The sequence below is a fragment of the Poeciliopsis prolifica genome, unplaced genomic scaffold (assembly GCF_027474105.1).
Source record: "Poeciliopsis prolifica strain line A6 unplaced genomic scaffold, Auburn_PproV2 SCAFFOLD017, whole genome shotgun sequence".
Classification (NCBI taxonomy): Eukaryota; Metazoa; Chordata; class Actinopteri; order Cyprinodontiformes; family Poeciliidae; genus Poeciliopsis; species Poeciliopsis prolifica.
Genome location: NW_026562392.1, coordinates 6570977 through 6587424, shown reverse-complemented (window position 1 = coordinate 6587424; position 16448 = coordinate 6570977). Strand labels below are relative to the sequence as shown.

Below are 16448 nucleotides of genomic sequence, written 5' to 3'. Positions count from 1 at the left end.
TTTTGACCATGCACAAAATAAACAGTGGACAAAAAAAATCCTTGCAGTTTTCATCCACTCTTTCTCTTCTGTTGTTCTGATATTCAGTAGATTTGTTTTGACAGCTTGGAAGTTCACCTCTTTGTGTCAGTCAGATCAGAGATTTAGTACATTCAATATCCATCATCCTCTAACTATCGGTTTCAGAGACTTACAGGACACAGGAAGCAGCTCCCACTGACAGGGGGCTTAAGACAGAGTATAACCCGGAACACTTATCAATCAATCTCAATCATACCTAGTAACCCTAAAAGTTCTCTGCGTGAGTGTGAACCACAGGTTAAAGCTAGTTCACTTGGGGGAAAACGAACACTGGAGGAAAACAGAAAAAAAAGAAGATTCTGCTAAACACAACATATAAAATCTCACTGCTGACCAGCAATTTCAAAACCTGGACATTCTTATGAGGCTAAGTGCAACACAAAGACAAATATTGATCTATTGTGTTTAGCTCTGGTTTAGTGCCATCATCTGATTGGGGTGCGTCACAGTTCACCTGTCAATCTCCATAATGGACTCCTTTTGACTTAGAAAATCTGTACTACTCCTGCAAGTTTTTTTTTTTAATAATAAAAGCTAATTTCAAAGTGCCACCACTTTTAAAAAATGTTTCTTGAAGTCAAAGACATGGGAATCTGTGTGCATTATGTTTTCAGACAGTCCAAAAACACTGTTCTTTATACAAAATGTTCTGTGGTGGAAGCAAATATGCCCAGACTAAGTTTGGCACATAAAACCAGGAAATTTGAAGATAATAAAACAGAATTAGTCATCTCGATGTACTATAGTCTACGGTTACCCAAAAATAACCATATAAATAAAAGAACCAAGTAAACGAAAGTTTCTCTGAAACTTCAAATCAAACCCAGGTTTAGAACTTGTTTAAAACTAGAGACATCTTAGAAATAAATAGTACTGAAACTTGTTTTTGTACTTACTGGTGACACAGAAAACTTTGCCTCTTGTCCAAGAACCATTCAAAGTTTTCTAATATAAATGAAAGATTTTGTTTAGAGAAACAGCATAAACAGATGCAGATTGCGGGTAAATGATGAAAACAGATCGAGGAAGGTTGAGTCTGGTGAGGCGGGGTCCCTGTGGCTACATGTGGCCATCAGCGTATCTTACTGTTCAATAATGATAAATAAGTTAACTCTCTCTCTCCCCAAATGCTCTCCTTGCTGCTAGCACATACCACTTCTCTGCTTATCTAGCCTCAAACATAAAATTCTAATAAAATAAGTAAAAGCTGACCGCTTACACCACATCATTTTTATGCACAATACACACTCACTGGCCCATTTATTAGACACACTCTGCTAGCATTAGGTTAGAACAACTTTTACCCTCCGGATTGTCTTGAATTATCAATGCCAATTGAATCAACAAGGTGATAAAAACATTCCTCAAGAGATTTTGGTCCAAATTGACAGCTGCACAAAGGTTCTCTGTTGGATCAAGACCCTGTAACTGTGGAAGACAGAGTTCATTGAACTAAGTGTCAAGTTCAATCGACTCGAGATGATTCAAGCCTTGTGACAAGACATTAGAATATGTGAACACGGTAATCTTAATGTGGTAAACATGAACAGCAACAAAACTCAGGTAGGATGTGGAGTTTAACAATGCTCTTAAAAATCTCTCCACACCATTACACCACAAGCAGCAGTCTGCTCTCCTGGTACAAGGATTGCCGATCCATGCCTTTGCATGGGAAAGGTGATTTATAAGTGAACTATTTTCTTGGATTAAAGAGACTTTGGTCCAAAATACATTTTTTAAGCAAAAACTGTGGCCCATCTGAATGTAGCATTTGAAAAGGCCCATCACACCAGAGGTCATGACCTGTTCACATAGAAGTCTGACTGCGGATTTATATCACTGCTATCATGAGCGACAACAGCAAAATAACACAACTTTAGAAAGAAATTTGAATTGAGCTTTAAGACCTGCTGTGTGAATGTAGCCTTAGTCTACTTCATACTGTCAAACAAGTTCTAATTAAGCCATTTCTGACAAGTTTAGCATTAATCAGGCCATGGTGTGGCCAAAAGAGACATCATTGTCTGACTTTTCCTTCAATGACCTGAAACATTTAAAGATGAAACTGAATAATGGATTTATGGTTTAACATTAACAGTCTCTCACTCAAACCACCTATTTTTTAAAGTATTTAACGATTTTTATTAAACGATGAAGAAATATGCAATATTTTTCTTTTTTTTTTATACAGTAAAACCAAATAGTGTCATGTTATTTTACCATGCTGGGACAGACTAAAGCAAACAATAAAGTAGAAGTAAATAAAAAAAAGGGATGAAATTGAAAAGCGGCAGAAAGCAAACAGATATCGGCTCCTCCATTTGTGCTGTTGCTCCATCTACTGTAGGTGTGTGTCTGGAGGGTCCTAATTGCTGCTGAGGTCAGGCTGCAGAGCAGTAAAGGGTTGTGTTTGATGCAGGTAAGAGTGTGCATGCATGCATGAATGTGTGTGACTGCTCTGCATGCCCTTGACTTGCAGCTGGCAAACAACGCTTTAGGCCCCCACAGCTGCCTCATCATTACTGTTCACAGGGATCCCCTGCCACACACAAACACGCACAGGCTCACGCAGAGTGAGACTTAGTCACAGCTACCCAGGCACAGACACAAACAGGCACACGCAGACATACACAGAGACACTCACCCCTTCCCGCAGGCTCCTCATTAAGCCAGTGTAGGCGGCAGCAGGAACGAACCACAGTCCCTCTGGGGAGCCTCTCTTCTCCTCCTGATAGAGAGTCAGAGAAAAGACAGGGAGGACGGGTGAGAGGGGAGGGTGTACGGTTCGGGTGGGGGGGGGGGGCAGCAAAGGAGCAGAGTGGAAATGAGAGAGAGGCACATAGATGAAGTGAAGGAGATACAAGTAGAGAGGAGTGAGGAAAAGGGCAAGAAAAGGCCAAGGCAGGGAGGTGAAAGGGAGCGCAAGGAGTCAAGACATCTTGATTATATGGTTTATAATCGCTGTGAGCAACATGCTTCATAGTTAATGCTTATTCAGATGGCTGGTCAAAAGATGGTTACTCAAAATGTTTGCTTTAATTTTTTTAATAATTGTGTAAATTATTTGCTTGGGATATACAGATGTAGGGTCCCACACTAAATTTTGTTCAAGATACTTACACACTTTGGTTTTGTTGACTTTCACAAATGTAACAACACAATACTAAATTTGGCTTAAAATTAGTTAATATTGAAATAATTTTATGTCATCTGGACTAACCTAGATCTGCTCTATTAAAAAAACAATAATACTTAGACTCAGGACAGGAGTGGCTAAAAATATTGAGCTTTGCCTCTAAACCATCACTAGTTTTCATACCAGAGGACCAATTTAACACACTTATTTAACAAAAAATTGCATTTGTAGATTTCTTTCTCATCAACAAATTGAACAAAGCCCAATTGGGGTTTTGTTAAATAAATCCGAGCACTTTTTATACTCATTCTCACTTCACCAAACTTCTTAATAAAATCCAGACAATTATTTAATAAATTATTTTTTATAAAACAAGATAAATACTGCAAATTTTTTTTCCTAAATTAGCTTTTCTATGGAGTTTGTGGGCATCATTTTACAAGCCAAAATGCCACAATTACCCATTTAGAAGTAATTTATAGATTATGATAGTTGTTTATTTTATTGCAAATAAAAAGTATATGTAGGTATTTCTAAATAAATCTTTTTTTTTTTCACTTTTATAAAAACACTGTCTCATAACCCGCAGATTTCTTATCATTTATCATATGGTTTCTAACTTATTTGAAATGGTGCTCTGTTCCCTTGCTGCTGTGCTTCGCTTTAGGCAACATCTAACCTTGAGGAAAAAGACAGACCTGTGGGCGCTGGGTAATTGTTGTCATTGACAACTGCAGAACTGAAAAACACACAACTTTATTTGGTTAATATTAAAAGGAACATTCTACATAAGTTAAACATTGGTTTTCCAGGCAACATATGTAACATAAAATCACCTGTGGCTTGCAGAGCTATCACTTGCATCAAATATCTTGCATCTAAATATTTTTCCAAAAGTCTTGAGGCAAATTCGACCTCGGAAACTTCCCATGGAGGCCAGCCTCCCTCTATTGTTAAATCTTAACCTCTGAACCAAACTGAGATCTGCAGAGCTTTAGATATCATTCAGGGTTGTTTCATGACCTCCTGGTGTTCCTGTGTTCCTGGAGTAATTTTGCTTGACCAGTCTCTCCTGGGAAGGCTCACCACTGCTGCATGTTTTCCCCAGTTGGAGATTATGGTTCTCGTTTTGGTTTGATGACATACTAAAGTCTTAGACATCACTTTTTAATCCTTTCCAGACAGAAAGCAGTGAAAACGTGTTTCTACTTTTTATAAATTACTTATTTAATAATATAGGATTTACTTATAAATCTTAATTATTAAATTATGTGCATTGTACCTGAAGACTAATAATCAGGCATGGGTTTTGTTAATGAAATTGAGAAAAAAAAAAATACAACAAAATATGTAAGAGAGAAAATACTTTTTTTCATAGTAATCCATCTTATGGTTCGACCTTTTCAGTTCCTTTGATAAACTGAGAAGGTTCCTCCATCACTACTGAGCTGAAGTTTAATTTATTTCAATACACTGAAAGTTGTTGAAGATTCAAACCAAGTACTCCATCACCCTGAAACGTGAGCAACATTTAATTCTCCCTCCCTATGGTGATGGAAAGGATTATGAAGGGTACTCCGATTTCTATTTATTTTCTTTTGGGACTGAACCTAAATTTAGAAACATGTTAAGGTGATGAACAGTTGATCAGAGCAACACACTGAAAGGAAATAAAACAAAACAACTTCTACTAAAGAAGATGTTAAAAGTGAGGGAGCCTCTACAATTTCTTTTTTCAGCTTTGGAAGAGTATTCATTATAATCAAGTAGGCTGATTGATTTTTGAAGGTTATCAGTCAGTCATGTAAATAGAAATGTTACTTAATTGACTTGCCTGGTGAGATGGAGGTTAAGCAGAAATAAATTGGCATCACCTTTCCTAATAAAGGAGACCTTCTTCACTCTTTCTTGTGAGAAAGAGTGTAAGTTTGAGGACAAGGGGTCAATTCCTTTTCAATTGAGTTTAGTCAGCATACAAAATTAAACTCTATTACCTGATGATAGAGTTCACAGTTAAATCCATTTTATTCTAGATTGGTCTTTTTCTCTGAGGTAATGAGAATGCATTTTGATCTGTCTTACATGCAGGGAATGCTGTGAATGATTCATTTAAATGTATTAACTCAAAGTAATCCATTTTCATTTCCATCTCAAAAACTTTTTTTAAAAAAATACTTTTTGGTCTTTCATTTTTTGAACCATTATAACCTAACCTTTGAAGATTTGTTGTGATACCAGTATAATAAGGTCGTGCACAATTTCAAAGTGGAAAGAAACAAAAATCATAATGAACTGCAGTAACTGGCCATAAATGATGTTAAAATATCAATATACCAATATACAAACATGTTCAAATAAATAATGGTTTTCCTGCTTATTTACCATATATATATATATATATATATATATATATATATATATATATATATATATATATATATATATATATATATATATGTTTAGACATAAACAGAAATTATATATACACATATATATATCATGTACTGGAGGAGCTTTACTCCTCCAGTACATAATATTCTTAGTCATAATTTAATGCTTATATGGCCCAGTAGTGTCCCTCCTCTAGGGTCTGGGACATTGACTCAGTATTCTTTCACATCTGCACCTTGCATGTTTCCATGTATTGAGTGACAGTCAACAAGTCCCATTCATTAAATAAAAATTGTTATTTAATGGTGATTTTTTTTCATTAAATAAAATGGAACATTTCTATTAAAATTGCAATGGTTGCATTTGTCAAATAAATGCATTTAATTTGTCAAATCCAACCACTTAAAATGAATATTTCTCTTTCACCAGCAGTAACATGCGAGTCATGGGAAGAGGTGACATGCAAGTTATACCTCAGTAGACATCATGTAGAGAAACTCCCCTAGTGGTGGCAGCAGGAACTGTTTCAGTTTATTATTCCTGAGATTATCCCGCAGCAGGTCTGCTAGAGTTGACACAGCCTGAAAAACAGAGGAAGATGTGGTTTAGACATAAACAGAAATTCATTTTAATACAAAATACCACAAAAATCTAGACTTTCCTCCATGAGTATTTACCAGTGGGTCTATCAAATATTTATTTTATTTTATTTTTTTTAAAGGTGCCTTTTGGAATGGACAATTATATGGACATAAAACAAATTTCCAAAATTTTCACTATTTGGCTCCAATGGTTTAAAGCGAACTTATTGATGTTCTGGGGAATACAGCACTGGAGCTACTAGAAATACCACCACATAGAAAAACAGTGATGCCCCTCCCCCACCTGTTGAGTGCTGCCAGTCACCTGGCTGAAAAAAGGCCTTTGACTACAAATGGCATTTTTAGCCACTAATTGGTTTGACAGGTTAATTAGTCCCCCTGTCAAACATACAGACTGACTAATTAAGCTAAGATATTATCAGCTTGTTATACTTCTGTAACGTTGAACAGACTAGAATGCAGAAAAGGTCTAATATTATACACAATACACTCTGGAACATCAATACAGATTTAGTACTATGGATTGAAATACAAATAAATAAATGTTCAAGATGACTATAATATGTAACTATCTGAGCAGCAGCAGATAGTAGCAGTACCAGCAGTAATAAAAAGTAATCAGATCCTTGCGTTAATTATTTAAAATGTTTGTATTATACACAAGGTTATGATACAGCAAAAAGCTCAAACCAATCTATGCAAACTGACAACCACATTTATAATTTATGTATTATGAAGTGGCTTTTTATGCTTCTGAAAATAAGAATGAAGGAAGTCTGGATATATACGAAGGACTAGAAACAGTGATTGAACTAAGACAGCAACAAGAAACAAATGTTTGCATACAGTGCTATCATAATAAGTCAATAAATACAATAAGATAAATTACAGTCGTTACAAAAGGTGCAGAATTTTTTTAAGATACAAGTACCTTTAGAAAACATTCCTCACACTAACAACTGCACAGACACACACATAGTGGAAAACAATGTTCCAACCTAGTATTATCAAGTAACCTTGGTGATGCCATCACAAGGAGACTGTATATCTTTTTGAAACCTCCCAACATGACATATTAACTACATATGCTTAGATATTTGTTACTCATTTTGTTTAAACGTCTCAGATGTTCTGTAAATCATACATGGACCTGATCTATATTATTCAATCTCTACTACTTACAAAATAATCAGATTAAATCGATTCAACAAACATTGAGATTCAGAAGTCAGTCCTGCAAACAAAAATGATCGATTTAACTTTCTCAGCGTGTCTCTACATCAGATACTAGTCTTAAAGTTCCAATATTATGAAAAATTCACTTTTTGCATGTTTCTGTACTTTCGTTTGGGTAACTCCTACTTCTACAAACAATCCAAGTGACAAAAAAACAAAACACTCAGCTGTTTTTGGGAATATGTGAATGTTCTGCTGGTGTCTGCAAAACAACCTGTTTCAAAAACCTCTAAATTGTTATGTCACAATTTTGTTACCTAGCAACCCCCAAGGTAAGCCCAACCCCTCACCTGGCAACCCAAGTGGCGATCCAACCACTGCATTATAAGACAATGCTAAATTTGTTCTGGTGGATTACCACTGCAATGGCTTCTGGAAAATGAAAATGTTTTGTTGTCGACTACAATACAGATTGTGTGTCCATGCATTTCCTCCCACTCCAGGAGAACAGACCGAAGTGGATTCAATTTATTTTTGATTGCAATGTCCGTAATATTCCCAAAGAAATGTGAAGTGTATGCAAATTAGTTTAGAAAGGAATACTTTAAAAACTACCAACAGCACAGGGCAGGATTTGCCAAAATACTTTGACTGAAGGAAAGTTTTGTCACTACTGTTTGTCGCAAATCTGTAGATGATGGTGATGCAAGTACATAACACTGTCTTGTATGTTTTGTGTTGTTTGGTATGAACATGATTTGTCATTTAGAACAAGCTAATGCTGACCAACAGCCTCTGCTATGTCTCATGTAACATTCCCCACAATATATGTGCATTTGCGGTCAGAACTGTAGTAAACTGAAAGTGATAGTCTACCATTGAGAAGATGGAAGAGTTTATGAAAACATGTTGGTTACTTGGACACTACCGACTGCTGGGTCTGCTTCTTTTGTAGATGTTTTTACGTGTCTGAGGTGCCAATGTAAACACTAAGTTTGGAGGTCTTGGTCAGCAGCAGCTTATTTGCATAATCATGACATAGCTCTAAAACAGTATATTCTTAGACGAGCTCAAAACAGAAAGAATTGATCAGGTGAAATCCCAATACCTCAGAATGATTTTTTGCATTAATTGTAATTAACATGTTTTGTATAGAGAACTATCCTAGCTTGATTGAGGAAGCATAATAGTGGACTTTTAAAGAAACGGGCAAAAACTCAGTCTTCAAGCTCCAAAATTTTAAGAAAATGTTCTTTACAAAGGTGAGAAGGACCAATAAGACAAGTCCAATGCAAAAAAAAAAAAAAAAACGAGAGAAAATGTAGCAGATTGAGCAAGGCTTGAGACAAATCTGTATTCAGACTGTAAAAAGATTGTGGGCACAGGTGTTCCAGACCACCTCTGAATGTGAGCCGAGGTACTAAAAGTGTGTTAAGAAACATAAATCAATTTTTAACACAACGACTTGTGACTGGATCACTCAAAACAATTTCTAGCATCTTATCTTAACAACCTGATATTTAAGTATATGGTGAGACAGGTGGTAGCTTCCTGACATTAACATTAATGGGTGATTCTGTGGTCTGATGCAAGACCTGCCTGACCCCTTTGTCAAACTGCCCTCCTCTCAACTTAACATTCATCTTTCCTTCTCTATTTGTTTGAATTTGCCAGATCTGTGCCAGTTTCTCCACCAGTTTCTGCTGTTCGCCCACCCTTGACTAAGGCTGAGTCCCATTTCACCCTTTGCCCTTCTTGTAAGCAGATTTCTCATTATAGTCTTTTTTTTCTGTCCACACAACTTTTATAAGTAGTTGTTTTATGTATTTAAAGATTTGCCAACACAGAATGAGAGGTTTTGCCAACACAGAATGAGAGGTTCAGACTAGTAAATTATTTGTCTTTTAAAGAGAAAACTGCAGCATCACTTCCAGGAACAACATGTTATTGAGGTGAACCAAGAGATTGGTTAACAAAGCTGCAGTGCAGTCAACCTTATCTTCAAGTGCCCAGCTCTCCACCAATGTGCCTAATTTGCAACATTTTCATGCCATTTTTTTGTACTCTGATAACCTAATAATGATGCTTGCACATCAGAGCCTTATTTTAAAAGGTTTTTTGGTAGATAAAACATAAAGCATATCAAATGGAAAAACAAGCAGGTACTGCCTGGTTAAAATCTCCATAAAGCACGGTATCCATCAAAAAGATGATACACATAGATTAGCTCAGATTCTGAGAATGTCTTGACAAGAGCTCTACTGGTAACATGAGACCTACTTTTATATTTCATGCATGACTGTATGTGGTAATATCTGATGCAAAGTGAAAAACAAATGTTCTACATTATGAAATACCAAACCCATTAGTGCTACTGTAATTGAAATTTTTTTTTTATGTGTTTAAACTGTTGCCCTTTTCTTGATAGGGTATTACTACGACTTTTTGTGTTTTTGTGCAGCGAGTACCCTCTGAGTCTGTGTCCTCAAGGATTGCTGGGAGATTTTTCAGAGCATTTAGTCTCATTATCGTGTAAAACACCCTGCGCAGTAAAGGATGTACTTCTTAATCTGCAGGTGGGCTAAAAAAAAAAAGGGAGAAATTTTTGAGTGATGTTTAGTGAGGAGGAAATGTGTGAGGTTTTAAAGACAGCATGACATTAGCAGCTGAATACTTGTCAGTATTTTTTTTCCAAAGCAATTTTATCATTTTTAAGAAAAGAAAAAAACAACAACACTGCCAGCACAACAAGAACAAGACAGAAAGGGGACAGTGAAAAAAGACAGGTGTACTTTGTTTGTATATGTGTTTAAAGTATATACTTGTGTGTGTGTGTGTGTGTGTGTGTGTGTGTAGGTGGAAATAGAGGGCTTGAATAAAGTAAATTGAAGTTACTATGGTAACTAAGCCCAGCCCCAACACACCAATCAGCAGGATTGCAGCAGGAGAACCCCTGCTGAGACGACACACTCAAAGAGAAAAATGCAAGTGTGTGTTCTGTTTGATTGGTCATCTGTTCCCTGCAATATAAGGAAACACAACAATACAGTATCTGCAGGCACAAACACACCAATAAGGACAGGCAGAACTACATAGACAAAACCCCTGCTGAGAGCTCGCACAGGCAGTGTTCAAAACAGCTTGTGCACACACATAAAAGACACTCACACACACAGGACCCCTGCTGAGCCCAGAGATGGTCAGGCAGGCCATAGTCACGAACAGACAGAGGAAGATAGGCAGGCACAGAGCTCAGTTTTATCCACAGTAGCTGTAAGAAGGTAAAGCGGGTAACGGAGACAAAAACCAAAAACCATTTGTCCTAAACACCAAGGGCATTGAACATATATATACCAAGGCTGGCCCTTTTCTAAATCCCAAAGACAAATAAGCAGCAGCAGCATGAATGCCATAATGAGGACATCAGGAATCACGCAGACATACATTATATATGGAAACAAAAAAAGACCACAAAGAGGAGGGGAAACTGGTTTAGAATTATAAAGATCATTTGGACTAATGGTCACACAAAATGAGCTTTCTGCTTAGCTAGCTCTGTATGAACCTTTTGTTTTTAGAGAACCCACATAAACTGACTAAACTGACTTAATAAAACTTATGCAGCTTGTGAATATCGTTTTGTTTGTGATGATAATTATGCTCAGATGATGTTTCAGTCCACTCTGGAAACTTGTTGATTTAACCACAAAAGCATTCAGCAGTAATAAGATTGTGGTCTTTCAACAGCAATTCATCTGCATTTCTGATGGTTACAAAAATAAGAGTTGCTCAAAGCTAAATAAGAAACACCACATTACATATTACAGAGCGCCCCAGCAAACATTAGCCACAACATTAACATCACTTGGCAGATGAGGATAATAACATTGATGATCTAAAATCAACGCAAGGTTTCTTTGTAAAACCTTTGCCCTGAGCAATCAAGTTGTGTACTTCTTTCAGACAGATTTAAATATTACTGGAGACTGTAAAAACATTCAAGGTGCTTCAGCGTCACAGCACAGTAGTATTCACCAGTGGAATAGTGCACCCAAACAATCTATAACGGCCTCAAAGGGTTCCAGAGGGATACACAAAAGCCGGCTGAGATCTTGCATCCATTCCCCAGCAGAGCAGAGGACTTGACAGCATGTCATATATTTACACCAGGAGTGCCCAAGACCAACCCTTGAGAGCTGATATCCTGCAACTTTTAGATGCATCCCTGCTCCAAATTTCCTCATCAGCACGTCACCTTGGGAAGGAGTCGTTCATTTGATTCCAGTGGTTTGGAGAAGGGCTCTCCTGGGGTAGAGATATGCACAATAAAACACGGGTGTTTTATCATATGGCTAAAACTGTATGTGCCGTACATTTAATAAATATTATCTTAGTAAGAGTGTGTTCACTGTGCAAAATATCTTATCTAATCATTTCAGAACTTCTAAAGTCATAAAAGCTACAACAGAAAAATCAAAAATGTCATCATATTTTGCTTGATTTTAGTGAAAATCACACCAAAGGCATTTTCAGAACATGCACTTTTATTTTGTTTCTAATGCTATTTTCAAATAGAAGCAAGCAGTTTCAAATTGGTACAGTCTCAACAAAGCAAAATAAAATGCATTTGTCAGAGATATGGCCTGGTGCAAGCTACAGTGCAGATTATTAAGGTTTTTCATTAACTTAAAATCCAGTTGTGTCTTCTACTTATATTTAAATATGCATGAGAGACAAACAGGGAGATGGAAAGTTGAGGAGTTTGGTATTTTTTTCTGCATGTGGAAGAAAGTTGTCTCAAAGAGCTGGAATGCCCCCAGCTGGTCCAAGCTGGATCTAAAAAGTGAGTATGGCATGAGCAAGTGTTGCTGTTCGCATGTTCATTCAGGGTAAATCTTCTCTCAACTGTGTTAAAAGTTGTGATTTCTGCTGGCCCAAAGAAAGGAAAGAGAATTTTAGTACAATTTTAGATATTTTCAATATTACATGAACAGTATGAACACATTTCCCAATGGCATTTACTGCCACATAATGGTCCAAGCTGGTATTACATTTGTGATTTTCCTGGTGTATTTGATGTTTCTGTTAGATGTTTGAGCATGTGAGAATGTAATTAATTCATATTACCCAAACATGACCTGGTCACTTTGTAGTAACCGACCTGTCTATGACTACTACTAAGAAGTCTCTTGATAAAAATCATTAATATTTAAGTAAACTTGTTAAAGAATGAGGTTAGATTAAGCCTGAAATAATACTCCATAAAAAGGATTTTTTATATATATATATTTTGTTTAAGTTCTGCACTCAGCTGATTTTTATTCCCACAAAACAGCTGAGTGTTGTATTGAAAATATTTATGAAAATGCTCTCAATACAACAGCATGTTTGTATGTCCTTCAAACCTCAGAAACGTGGCAGTCCTCTTCAAGATGACTACAGTACAAAGCCAGAAGACCCATCGTTCTGAGGATCTTGCTTCGTCTGTAAAATATTGTTCAAAAATAAAAACGTGATTAATTAATTTTAGATTAATCTTGTGTTTGCATATCAGAACAGAGTACATGGTAACACAAAACTCAATTGTTTTTATACATTAACCACTACATATTAACAGCTAAAATTTTAAGTTGGCAAACTTCTTAAATTGGCTTTCCTAAAAGTAACAGAACATCATAAGCTTGCAATCAAAATCAGAACAATGGTTTATTTAATTCACTTAAATCCCCTTGAAAGTGGTTAGCTTAATTATTTCTGAATTAATAATAAATCTGGCTAACCAATGGCAACGCCTAAAGCAAAGCTGTAGCTGAAGAGATGGTACGATAAAAAGACACACAAGTGAAAAACACCTATTGTACTTTTATTAACCATGCCTGTCTGGCTCTTAGGCTTGTCTCATGCTTTAATTCAGAGCCTTTCCATTCAGAAACTTCTGAATTTACTGTGCAAAGATAGCTTCATTGCAAGCTATCATATTTTCTCTTCATGGAAACAAACAAACAAAAACAAAAAAAAAAAACACATATAGGATGTACTTACAAATCCCAGTTTGGAGCTTGCCGTAACTGCTGGGTCAATACAGAAAGCTGCAAAAAAAAAAAAAAACCATAAGAGTACAGATGTGATAAGGAAAAAGAAAAACAAACAGGTTTAGAAAAATAAATTAAGAAACGATGATTAAATTATGTAAAAACGTTAAAAAAAAATCCGGCCTTTGTTGCAAGAAGAAAAGTCACTGCAGAAAGTCAAGAAGTGAAAATATTTTTTTGTATGGTTTTTGTAGCACTCTAGTTTTCTGAGACACTGAATTCTTGTTTTTAATTATCTGTGAGCTATAATTAGCTAAATTTACAGAATTCAATGTGTGAAATATATCCTGTGTTTGAAAAATCTGTGATACAAGACTTTCCCCTTTTAGAATTGAAGATCTGAAATTCTCCTGATGATATTCTAAAATATAGAATACAAAACATGGCACTGGTGACAGCCAGGCTCCTAACACTGTCATGCTACTGCATGTTGAGATGCCAAATATTATTTCAAACTACACGGTTATGGTCAATAAACCCAGTCAAGCTACATTCTAAAAAGGGAGCTGAAGTAAATGTTTTCCTACCAGTGTTGAGTTAATCAGCCTATCAGCAATAACTGTGTGGCCAACTACACAGCAGAGGTAGCACAGCAGGTTGAGTCTAGATCGAACAGCTGTAGACTGAGGAAGAGCAGAAGAGGAGGGGAGTGGCGTGGTTGGCTTCTTTTCTTCAAAGCATGAATGAAGTTGTAGCAGAAAACCAGTCCACTCATCATCACTCAGTGAAAGCAGCTTCTCCACTACACAAGAGAGAAAATATTTAACTTTGAGATAATGTTATACTACATATTCAACTTTATTGATGCAGATTAAGACAACATACCTGAATATGCTGGTACACAGAGGGTTTTGGGATCAAATCGTACAGGAGTACTCTTAAGTATCTGTTAAAGTCATCATTGGAAAAAACCCCATCAACTTCAGTTTGTGACCATCTTACTTTTTGTTGCTTTGTTCACCCTTTCATTGCAACTGTGCTATCAATATTCACATTCACAAAGCAAAAACGATTTCAGAAGAAAACCTTCAATTGTGTTCAGTGAATTCCCCTCTGGGATTAATATAAAGCATTTTTCAATTGAAATACTCAATTTCGGAAGAAACAATGGAAAGGCTAATTACAGTAGTACTTGATCCTCAAGTATTTAGCCTATATACAGCATCTCCATCTCCATACCTTTGGATTGTCAATGATTCGGGTAACACTCAGGTCAAACTCGGTGTGTAGAAGGCGTTTCACACAGCTTGCAATGTCAGTGTCAGTGACAATCTGAAACAGAAAACACTGTGTTGACCCCCTTACATCTACAGAACTTGCTTGACTCTTTATTGTACAGAATCAGCAAGGTGTTCAGAAACATTCAGACATTTGGTTCATATTATGACAAATGTCTGATTTGTCTTTTTCTTCCCATTCTGATGCCTGATTAGCATTTTGTTAAATCATCTCCACTACATTTGCATACCTAACTGTATTAAAATGACGCCACATAACTGATAATTTGCCATTTGTGTAAAGAAGCGGTTTAAAAGATGGCCCTAGTAAAGTTAACAGTGAATCTATCATGCTGTACCGTTTACCTCAAGCTCAGAGTTCTGGTGTGATAGGTCTGAGAGTCTGCATAAGTTTCTTGAGTTGCTATAAAAAACCAGAACAAACAATGAGCAACAATGGACAAATAAGAATTTAACTTTTTAGAGCTGAACTGTTCATAGATATTAAAACTCCACTGAGGCAACACACGGGCGACAGCTGAGCTTTAATAAATTAATTAATCCAATTACTTACAGATCAACGTCCCCAAATAGTTTTGATGAAGTTTAACTATAGAATACTTTTAAAAAATATTTCTATACATGCTTTAAATAAAAATACCTAAGTAGAAAGATTGTATCAGTGTTGTCTTGATCCACCCCGTTCTTTGGTTTCAGCTCTCGAACATTACCTGGAAAAAGGGCAAATTTGTATGTTATCACAAATCTAACTTGACTAAAATGCAAAAAAATGAGTCAAAAAAAGTTCAGAGTTAAAGAAAAAATTGCATATAACCTAATTTTAGCTTCTTTTTTTTCAGAAATACCACCTTGATTTAGAAATGACTGAAACTGCTTAGTTTTAGTCACTTCTAAATTTAGCATAATGATATTATGCTAAATTTGTATATTGCATTTGAAGAGAACAAAGCTTCTTGTGTCCAAGTAAGGAACGGCCACGTCATTAAACTGTTAAAACTGAACAAAATCCATTACCTGTCATATATGGTTTTGTGGGCTGTGGATCTCCCTGCTTCGGTTGAGACAGATCTCTCGTCTCAACTTGGTCCGCCATTGCTTTTCCACATCTCACCTCCTTATTTGAGTTTTTGTAATTTAACCTTCCACCAGACACAGGTGTAACAGATTGTTCTTCTGTGTCATACGGCCTGTCGGCTACATTTGTCATATGAGAAGATTTTGATAGGCCCTTTGTCTGGCTAATTGCTGAGTGGCTACTGGGTTGTCTGACTGAGTTTCCTCCAGGAAAAGGGCTGGGTGTCCTTTTGCATCTGTAAAAGAATAAAAATGCATCAAATAATTTAATCAAAGCCTCTCAAAAAAATGACAGCATCACAATTTTTACAAAAATGTTGCAAACAAAAAGGAAATGTTAGACAATTGTTACAATATATATATTTACACATCCCATGATAATGGAGTCAAGTTCATCACAGAATTGTTTTTCGTACCCATTGACATCTTCAGCTTTCTCATATTTTGCATAATCTTCTTCCATTTTTACTTGAGTCCAGAAAGGATGACCCACCAGCTCCGACCAGCTGAATCTGATGAAGAAAAATAGTTCACACAACTCAACACTGACAAACCAAAATGAGTTCAACAGAAGTAGCCACAGTCAGAATCCACTAAACAATTGGACATTTAAATACAAAATTAGAGCCATAATTTTCTGAACGACAAAATATCTTGA

At 36.2% G+C, this 16448-nt stretch overlaps 1 protein-coding gene across 4 annotated transcripts in view; it reads right to left on the bottom strand.

Annotated features, from left to right (window-relative positions):
* The window catches only part of ulk4 (unc-51 like kinase 4), a 78001-nt gene that overhangs the window by 56653 nt on the left and 4900 nt on the right, over window positions 1-16448 (bottom strand). For all 4 annotated transcript variants that reach the window (XM_055042306.1, XM_055042305.1, XM_055042307.1 and 1 more), the window contains 11 exons: window positions 16207-16302; window positions 15731-16026; window positions 15357-15426; window positions 15062-15119; window positions 14658-14750; window positions 14304-14364; window positions 14006-14220; window positions 13429-13475; window positions 12792-12870; window positions 6082-6189; window positions 2726-2809 (listed from right to left, as the gene is read on the bottom strand). In XM_055042306.1, the coding sequence (XP_054898281.1) occupies window positions 2726-2809; window positions 6082-6189; window positions 12792-12870; window positions 13429-13475; window positions 14006-14220; window positions 14304-14364; window positions 14658-14750; window positions 15062-15119; window positions 15357-15426; window positions 15731-16026; window positions 16207-16302 (1207 nt within the window). The remainder of the gene's footprint in view (window positions 1-2725; window positions 2810-6081; window positions 6190-12791; window positions 12871-13428; window positions 13476-14005; window positions 14221-14303; window positions 14365-14657; window positions 14751-15061; window positions 15120-15356; window positions 15427-15730; window positions 16027-16206; window positions 16303-16448) is intronic.